Here is a 10,735-nt window from a genome sequence, read left to right on the forward strand (position 1 = left end):
ACTAAATTTCCACTATTTTCCCACCATTTATGTACGATTACAAACTGGATTATTTTAAAGACAGAAGGTTTAACTAGTGATCAGACTCATGAGAGGATCTGAGAGGAATTGGGGAGAGGAAAACATGATCAAAATATAGTGTATGCAAAAAACTTAAACAAAAAGGTAAAACAAAATACATGCAAAAACACTAAGAGACGCCTACAGACGTGATCTAGAATTTTATGTTGTCTTCTTCCAAAACTTCGAAATAATTAAACCATATTCACCTGCATTTGCAAATATTTAAATATTTTCACCCTGTATTCTTATTAAACTAATGGATTGTAGTTATTTGTGTCACATAATAATCTCTGGGAACATGGCAAAATTACTCTCAGAATTCTGTAAAGTTAAAATCATTTCCATAAACCAAATAAAGAAAATTGATATTGATGTTGCTCCCTTCTAAAGTGACCACACCTCCCCAGATAAGAACAATATGTATACATTTTTTAAATGAAGGTGATTCTCAGGCAACATGCTGGCTAGAAACTTCTGTTTTGATCTACAGTATAAATTTAGTATCAAGTCAAGTCATTACCATCTATAAATATGATCAAATAAGCAGATTTCAAGCACAATGTAATAAAATTTAAAAGGTTATGTAAGGTCCTATGCCAAACATCATCAAATGTCAAAAAGCAAAAAGAAGCTGGGTTTTGCCAATTCAAGGAAAATTTTGTAGATAAGTTCCTTATATGAAGTTTAAGGTTAGTAACAGGCAAGGACAGAAGACAGTGATTTGCATCGTATCTCTCACTAATATGCATCATCATCATCATCATCATCATCTCTCTAATGCATTAATGACTGAAGATGATTTTAAAAGCACATTTGAGAAAATAGCTAGCTAGTTCTTTGAGCAACTGTGAGCACTTTCAGAGCCTCTAATTCTGCTATGCATATTTTTTGTCAATTCTGAGTACAACATACTTAGAATAGATAATTCACCATGACATCACACCGATTGTCTAACACCTTGTTGTCCTGCTGACCTGATTACATTGCAGAAGAATTAATTTTGTGGGGACAGATGAAATGTAAGATTCCTTGTCGGATCTGCTTGGTCTTCACACTATAGATGATTGGGTTGAGCACTGGTGGCACCATCAAGTAAATATGGGCCATGAAGATGTGGAGAAAGGGTGAGGAATGCTTGGCAAAACGATGGACAATAGACACCCCTATCATAGGCACATATAGAATGAGCACAGCACAGATGTGGGATGCACATGTGTTGAGTGCCTTAAGCCTACCCTCACGGGATGCAATTCTTAACACTGAGTGAAGGATAAAAACATAAGTTATTAGAATACCCAAAGAATCCATGCCCCACAGCATAGTAATCACAACCATTCCATATATAACATTAAACCTAACATCAGCACAGGCAAGGCGGATTATGTCCTGGTGCAGACAATAAGAATGAGAAAGGACATGGGAGCGGCAGAAGGGAAAGAATGCTAGACGAACCAGGAGAGGGATGAGTGGAATAGCACTCCGAAGCAAGGCTGCAATTCCAATCTTGGCAATAAGTTTTGGGGTGAGAATGGTAGCATATCTCAGGGGGTGGCAGATGGCCACATACCGGTCAAGGGCCATGGCCAGGAGTACAGATGATTCAGTGAAGGAAAAGGTATGAATCAGAAACATTTGGACCACACAAATATTGAACTGGATCTCTCGGGAAATGGACCACAACACCCTAAAAAGTGATACCATGGCAGGCAGGGACATGGCCATGTCAGTGAGTGAAAGCATAGCCAGGAAATAGTACATAGGCTCATGGAGCCTCGGGTCTGTCCTCACAATATGCAAGATGGAACAGTTGCCTGTTATTCCAACAATGTAGAGAAGGCAGAAAGGGATGGAAATCCAGTGGTGAAATTCCTCATAGCCAGGGATGCCTGTGAGGTAGAATGTGGAGGACATGATGCTGCTGGAATTTGAGGTTGCCATTGGGCTGACTGTTAGACCACAATCCAATTCTACGGTTACTCTCTAACGGGAAAGGCATTGACAGGGCCAGGATCTGTATTTTAAGAAAAAAAAAGGAGAAAAAGACAAAGTAAACAAAAGAGATTTCAGTGCTTATCTCCTTAAGCCATCCCAATCCTATTTCCCTTTTCTCGGTGTCACTGATGATTATGGTCAGTTAATTAAAATATCTACTCTCTATCTACCAAGTGCTTCATTTCTGCAGAATCACTCAACATCACTTTAAACATGAATGAGCTTCCAGAGACATCAGCCTGATAGAGCATATACACACACAAATTAAAGACCACAGTTTTAACTTAATAATATCCAAAGAAATGTTATTGACAGGTAGAGGTCATACACCATCATTTCTTTAGATGACTTCTGCAGAGATTGAAATTGTTTTGTTATCCTGTTAAATTTCATGTTTTCCTTCATAGTGCTAGAGAATCATGGTATCTTTAGAAAAATCAAGCAAGTTTGGGCCAGCACTGGTCTCATTCTTCCCCCAACTATTCTCAGCTGTATAACTGATGCTTGTATAATTGATAATCTTGCTCTCTTCAGACAATAGACTCCAAACATGATTTGATTTCAAACTGTAATTCTGTTTTTTTCTTTTTATTTAAACTTTTTCATACAATCTGTTTTGCTTATTCTTTCTCTCCTCCAGTTCTTCCCAGAGCCTCCCCACCTCCCTTTCTCTTTCTTTAAAAAAACAAAAAAACAAGTAAGAAACAAGAACATAAACAAAATAAAATGCACACACACACACACACACACACACACACACACACACACACACACGTAAAATAAAATAAAATAGATAAAAACAGAGTCTTTTTTTTGTTGATCAACAACATATAGGCACAGGGTCTGCCTTAGAGTATAGTTGATATAATCAATGACACTACAATGGAGAAAACTGGTTATCCTTATCCAGTAGGTATCAGGGGCAAATAGCTTTTGGGTTAGGGTGGGACTTTGTGTACACCCCCCCACCCCTTATCTCTGCTGATATTTTGTCTGATGCAAACCTGTACAGGTCTTATGAGAGTGTCACAGTCTCTAAATTTGAATTGTTACTCTGGAAGCTAATTACATAGCAAAATACACTTAATTGAAATAATGTATAGTTTTCAAAGAAAATTTTACAACAAAGAGAAAAATACTAAATTTAAGAAAAATAGACTTGACTTTTTCCTTTATTGAGATGCCACTTGCTGGTTAACATTCTTTCTCTGGTTCTACATCACATTAGCTTGAATTATATTGTTGAAATGTAGATTCACTTTTTAATTATATATATATATATATATTGATTACTTTTCTATATATATCAAAGTTGCATCCTTTATCAGCAGTGTTGTGCTATAAACCAAGAAGATACTGCATGCAAACCAGTGAAATTAGTTTCATATCAGACCATACATCTATTGTTTCTCATTGAACAAACATTCACAGCTGTAACTGAAAATAAATAAAACAAGAAAGGATGTAAGTTAAATATATAAAATGAATACTATAGATAGTAATCGCAAAATAATGCTTCTGCTGCAGCTGAGGACAACAGTGACAATGAGAAAAACAGGGATCTTTCATTACTGCAGAAACTAAAAACAGAGAAGACATACAGCATCTTAATATAAAAGGCTCATAAATGGGCGTTTTTCAAGATGATGTGGGCAGCTGTATTGTGAGAATCATCAATTTCCTCTAGTGACATCCAGTGACTGCTAAACATTGATATATTAATCACATCTTTAATGTTTTCACTATTGTCAATTTCAACTGATAATTATGATATTCTTATTTGGGCACATTTCATTCTATCCAGTGAAGATAGAAAATTGTGCCCAGAGTGAAACACAAAGTTTCATTTAGACAAAAGATGAAAATCCTTGAGACTTACTAAGCTATGAATCCGAAAATCTATGTTAGAGTCTGTGGCTACCCAAATATAGACATATGTGATGTAGCTTGTCTACTTTCTAGCAATAGTCCTCCTGTCAAGCTGTAGCAAGGTTCGCTTTGGACTGTCTACTTTCTGCTGCTTATGACCTATGATTTCAAATCAGTCCTCACAGACTTGACATCTGCCACCAGGATTAGTGTGTAAACTGACATTCTTTATCTGTCAAGTTTGAAAGCATCTCTTTGCCTCCTGTAAGCAGCAAATCCATTGACAAAGACCATGAACCACATCAGTCTTGGGCATCTTATCAAAGCCTTGTCAGTCTGAAAAGCTTGAGGCTAAATGGAGACTTTTAGCATACATGAATATCTAAGATATTTTGTTCATAAGTATTTCCTTAACTGAATAATAATAATAATAATAATAATAATAATAATAATAATAACTTACCCTAAAACAGCTTCTTAGACTTTTACCTTCTACTTTTGATAAATACCTAAACTACTTTGCTTCTCAGGTTCTCAACTGTGTATTTCCATTTTCACTCACCTAAATATTTCCCTGATCTCTCACACTGGGTAGAATAATTTCCCTTATTGTGAGTGGTCATTCAACTCAACAAACAAATGGGATTAATTTATAAATCTTCCTACAATCCTAAGAGACAGGAGGCCCCAAGATAAATGTAAGGGAGTGGGTGTAGCTACCTCAGTGCCAACATTTCCTTTCATGCCACTTCCCAAAGGCCTTTGTCCTCTACTTCCAGACTGAAGCACTATGCTGTTTCTTAGGAGTGACCTTTGGGATTTCTCAAATATTTAGGGTCTTGGTATCTGGAAGAAATTGACTAATACCACATGAAATCAAATTTTGAACTGCATCCAGAATATGTAAGGATACTAAATAATTTTTAGATATAGAATATCTCAGTTAGAGTTACTATTGCTCTGATGGAATACCATCGCCAAAGCAACTTGGAAAGGAAAAAGTTTGTTTTATGCTTCCTCACCTCTGTTCGTCACTGAAGGAAGTCAGAATAGGAACTCAAAAAGAGCAGGAACCTGGAGACAGGAGCTAATGCAGAGGCCATGGAGGACTGCTTCTTACTGGATTGCCTTTCCTAGGTTGTTCAGTTTATTTTCATATAGAACCCAGGACCACCAGCCCAGGGATGGCACCATCCCCAATAGTCTCACCCCTCCCACATCAATCTATAATTTTAAAAATGCCCTACAGGCTTTCCTGCAGCCAGATCTTTTGGAGGCATTTTTTTTTTTAAATTGAGCTTCCCTCCTCTCAGATGACTTTAGCTTATGCTAAGTTGATACAAACCTAGCCAGCACTTAGAGTAAGTTCCTTATATATTGTCAATAATATTGATTTCTTAATACATGATGGTTAATTATGTATGTACCAGCCTTGACAGGTATACTACTAACTGACAGCCTTGAAGGGTACACTACTAACTGACAGCCTTGAAGGGTACACTATTAACTGACAGCCTTGAAGGGTACACTATTGACTGACAGCCTTGAAGGGTACACTACTGACTGACAGCCTTGAAGGGTACACTATTAACTGACAGCCTTGAAGGGTACACTATTAACTGACAGCCTTGAAGGGTACACTATTGACTGACAGCCTCGACAGGTACACTACTGACTGACAGCCTGCATGAGTACACTATTGACTGATAAAAACACTCCCCAGGTTTGGTGTTCTCTTTTCTTTTTTCTTCCCTCCCTCTTTTATAAAAGTAGCTTTTTTTTTCTTACGTAATATATCCAGATTACAGATTCCCAGTTCCTCCCCACTTCCCCTCTCATCTGAATCCACCCCCTTTTTGTCTGTCATTAGAAAATATTCAGGTCATTAGAAAATATTCAGGCCTCTATGGGATAATATAATAAGATAAGATAAAACAAAAACTAACACACCAAAGTTTAACAAGGCAAACAGAAGGAAAAGAGCCCAAGAGAAAGGCACAAGAAACTGAGACCCACTCACTCTGACTAACCATCACAATGAATACTACAACTGACCACAACAGTGGCCACTATCCCTCAACAACACAATGGACACTACAACTGACCACCACAGTAACCACTACGGTTGACCATCACAATGACCGCCTACAAGGCAGGGCCAAGGGAGGGCCCTGAAGACCCAAAATCCAGATGTGCTGCATTCTCTTCCTGCTTGGACCCTGGTAGACTGAGGAGAGTTCTCCAGAGAACACCGCCAGACTGCATTGCGTCTTTTCCATATTTTATTACAAATTATGGGGGAAATGGTTTCCCACTGTACTTGGATTAAATTTTGGGCTTTTTAAATAGGTAAGATGATCATAAATGACATGAATTGTTCTCCTTAGTCTTCTGTGTCATTTTTTCCTCTTTTTTTTTTTTTTTTACTGTGTCCTACGCTTTTCTTCTTTCTCAATAGTTAAGGATTTCCTCCCATAGGCACTGTTCATTTAGTTTGTAATCATGTTCCCTTATGATGGTCTGTCTCACTGTGTTAACAGCTAATAATTAAATTCTAAACGGAAACATTTTCTCATCCCAGGGGCTTTTTTAGCCATCTTTCTGTAGCTTGCCCTACATCAGGTGTTGGTTTTACTTCCAGTGTAAGATACTGTATTAGAGCATTCTCTGTATGACTGTGCATGAGAATATTCAGAGTGAAAAGGGGGAGAAAATATAAGAGCATGTGATAGAACAACTGAAAAGCTTGGAAAAATGAAAAGGTTATGAAGAAAGAGGTAAGAAACACCTCCAAGACCTGGCTTGGGGGTGGGGAAACATGATAGAATTAAAAATTACATCTGAGAGTTGTCAGGTAGTCAATCCAAGCCCATAGTTCTACAAAGTCTAAAATCTAGTGTGTGTGGTGGTCATAGGAACTGGGGGAGATTAAACTGGGAAATATCTAACTTTCATAGTGGAGTAGGTTGCTATGGTTTTATCCTGCTATGGACCTTAAACACTTCAATAACAACCTGTCAGGCAAGTTATACCCCCTGGTGCAATAATGGCATGACTATTCTGAAGTTACCAACTGTTTTCTGGTTGGAGCTGACTTCTTCTCTGCAGGAGGAAGTTATGAAACTATGGATTTTTTCAAAGACCCATGGCTGGGAGGTCAAATATGGTAAGAGCCACAGTACCAGGAAGTCTGTTTTAAAATAGTCTTTGTTAGAAATAGCAGCATAAACAAAACATGAACAATGGCAATATCAACAGATTTGTTAACACAGAATGAGAGAGGGAGTCTTACAGAGTCCCATCTGTAGACAAAGAACTACAAGCAACAAATGATGCTGGGAGGGAGAAAACTGGCCTCTTGTCCTTTAGTATTATTATATAGGGCTACATAAGATCATTTAATCCCCTCCCATTCCCATTATTCACCTTTTTTCTCCAATTTTGCTTCTAGTTATTGACATCAGTCTTTCTTAAACAGTGACTTTCTGCCTTTAACTTCAAAATACATAGGGCATACATGCTGTGGGAAAGGAAACAGGAAGAACACTAACACAAAGCCATGATAAACAAGAAGACAACACAAAGCTTTACACTGCCAAATGTCACAGAAAGCAAGTGTGATCTAGGCATAAGGTAGCGATGTGAAGATGGGCAACAGGAACCATATTGAGAAGCACCTGTTGGTCATTTGGGATATTGTTAGTTACAATCCACAGAACCAAGTACTTTATAAAACAATGTATACAACTGACAAATATACTCTTCTTTTTAATTTTAGTGATTCAATAATTACATGGTCTATATTTGAAGCCAGATCTGTCTGAATTCAGATACTGACATTACCTTTTATTGGCTGTTAAAAAAATTCAACACACATTGAAGTCTATTCATAATTCCGTTTCCTTATATATTAAAATGTAATTTTTTATTACAAAGGATTATTTAAAAGATTAAGAGAGAAAAAAGATTAAGAGAGAAGAGGGACTTTTAAGCATTAACCCTACAGTCTATCCAAGGATAAGCTCTCAAAAGATTAAATATAACATTTTATTTGGTACTGGTTGTTTTTCTTTTTATACGTTCGACAAATATTTCAAACATCAAAATAACCAGATGACATCTGGGAAATGTCTTCATTAATTATCTTTAAAAATATTCATAATAATTACTCTTCCTAAAGTTCATTTAGTTTTGGTTGTTTCAGAAAATTACCCTTATCCCAGTGGACCACTAATTGCTCTTTAAGTAACCCTCTTAATCAGATGAAACCCAGAATGAATTGTAAGTCCAGCTGATGTAAGCTGAATGAGCTTTAATCTGTTTCTCATAGAATATGGTCCTCTGGAGAACTGTTAGCTTTTAACATGGTTAAATAAGAACAGAGAAGGGGAAGAGAGCTATACCTGCATTTGCATGGACAGAATGATGCAATCCTCAAAATGGTAATGTTTATTCTTTGAAGAACCATGTTAAAGATAAGGATAAATATCATAGATACATTATAAAAAGATTAGCCTTTGTAAATGCAGTAAATATAGTTACTTGCTAGCTAACTATGCTATATAGAATGATCAACAATCCAAGTAAGAGTTACAGTAGCATTTTAGCAGCTTCTCCAGGACAGATCATGGTGGCAGTGACAGTTGCATGCAGAGAACAACTGGTTTTGGCCTCTTCCACACTAAAAAATGGTCTGTCATATCAAGGCCTATAGTTAGAAAAGTGTCCTTTATTGAGATGATCAGTTGAGCAAGAACAAACAGGAAACAATGTTTCAAAACAGCCCAAACTGCTACATTCTCTTACTTATCTTAATTGCCTTTTTAAAAAGTAAATCAAAGACTTTTCAATGTCTTCATCATAAGGACATTTTGGATGTTTGTGATCATCAGTATGCTTGTTTTGATTTAAATTCCCACTTCATACATATACCCAATATCATGGGTATTCACATACATAATAAATTTATACACATATATCAGATTGGAAATGTTAAATTAGTCAAAAAATATATATTTTTAAATATGTTTTTAGTATTAGGCCTGGTAGCACACTTCTGTAATCTAAGCACTTGGAATGTAGAAGCAGGAAGATCAAGAGTTCGTCTTAGGTTATATAAGACTCTGTTCCTAAAAAGACTGTTCAGTCAGTTATTCTTCAAATTACCAAGTCTGTAGAGATAAGAAAGAATAAAAAGCAAGGAATGAATTCCAGACTAAAACTATTGGGTCATAAGGAATTATCCTGAACTGAAGTTTAAAAAGCAGAGTGTTCTTTCGTATCTCCCTTTGTAGCACTTCACCGACATCAACCTGACTTCTGTTATGAAATATGGAAGAGAAAACACAAGAGTATGTTTTAACAGGTATCACCACATTTTGTTTTACATAATTTTGAATGTAATATGTGACAGGAAAAATTAAGTTTAACACAATGAAAACCAAATGGACCCTATAGTCCAAAAAAGTACAGCTCTTGCATTATCTATAGGTTCTGAGCTCCTGTTGCATACATGCATGCTGAAAATCAGTATTTACTTTGCATAGCATTTCCAGCTAAGCATTAACATATATGGGCATTCTAAGATGCTGTTTTATTTTATGTTTTAGGAGAATAGGCATTACTCTCTTGCCTCAATTTGTATGAAAATGAGGACAAATATCACACATGTGCAAACATCAAAAGAAGTCTAAGAGTTACTATTTTGTGCCAACTATATTAAACATAGTGGAAGTAAAGAAGGACTGGACATATGGGGAATAAGCTGAAACAGAAATGATGTTTCCTGAAATTAAAGCTTAAAATAATGGGGCATATGAATTGAGAAATCATACTTAAGAAAACAGAGAAAGTGTTAGAAAACTCTTGTTAATTTTCAAATTTTAGAATACCTGGCACATTTTCTAGAATTTTTCAAATTTTAATTTGGAATTTTCAATTTAATTTTAATTTTCAAATTCTAGAAAACCTTCACATTTATACAGCAGTAGAAAATGACTCTTGGGGATAAATTCTATGAAAACATTGGCAAAGAAGGATTCAATCATCTGTGGAACATGAATCCTTAGTTTAAAAAAGCACACACACACACACACACACACATATACACACACACACAAACGAGAGAGAGAGAGAGAGAGAGAGAGAGAGAGAGACAGAGAGAGAGAGAGAGACAGAGAGAGAGAGACAGAGAGAGACAGAGAGAGGGAGAGTGAGGGAGAGACAGAGGAGAGAGGAAGATTTAGGTATGATTTAAGAAGGAAATGAATACATCTAAAATTTCAAACTTATTCCATTTATAAATCAGATGTTTCTGAGAATTAAAACAAATTCTGAATATAAAATAGGATTGGAGTTTGCTGTATCATATATTGTCAAATAAATTTAGTGTTTCTTAAAATATAAGATTCTTCACTTGATTTACAATAAATTTTGGGTATCTGGGTGCATGGTTTTACTCAATGTCACTAAGTATATATTTTACACTCTAGTTCAGTGGTTGTCAACTTTTCTAGCCTGGTAACACTTTAATATCGATCTTCATGCTGTGGTGACTCCCAACCATATAATTATTTTTGTTGCTAGTTCATAACCGTAACTTTATTACTGATATGAATTGTAATGTAAACATCTGTGTTTTCCGATGGTCTTAAGCAAACTCTATAAAAGAGGAGTTCATCCTAAGTGTTCATGACCCACAGGCTGAGAACCCACTGTTCTTGTTAAAGTTTGGGTAATGCTGAGTTTTTAGGATACCCTAGCTTAACTTCTCATTCACTTTCAGAGTTGTTTGTAATAATCTTAGCAAAAC

General features: G+C 36.1%; 1 protein-coding gene across 1 annotated transcript; it reads right to left on the reverse strand.

The window, feature by feature from the left end:
- Positions 1-1,032: 1,032 nt before the first annotated feature.
- LOC131901434 (olfactory receptor 51G2-like) lies at positions 1,033-2,100 on the reverse strand. Its single transcript, XM_059252587.1, has one exon. It carries the CDS (start codon positions 1,999-2,001, stop codon positions 1,042-1,044), a length of 960 nt encoding a protein of 319 aa, XP_059108570.1. The 5' UTR covers positions 2,002-2,100; the 3' UTR covers positions 1,033-1,041.
- Between the last annotated feature and the right edge of the window lie 8,635 nt (positions 2,101-10,735).

Source organism: Peromyscus eremicus, chromosome 1, assembly GCF_949786415.1.
Source record: "Peromyscus eremicus chromosome 1, PerEre_H2_v1, whole genome shotgun sequence".
Lineage (NCBI taxonomy): Eukaryota > Metazoa > Chordata > Mammalia > Rodentia > Cricetidae > Peromyscus > Peromyscus eremicus.

Coding starts and splice junctions, on each gene's coding strand:
- LOC131901434 (XM_059252587.1), bottom strand. CDS start 2,001: ATGGCAACCTCAAATTCCAGCAGCATCATGTCCTCCACATTCTACCTC.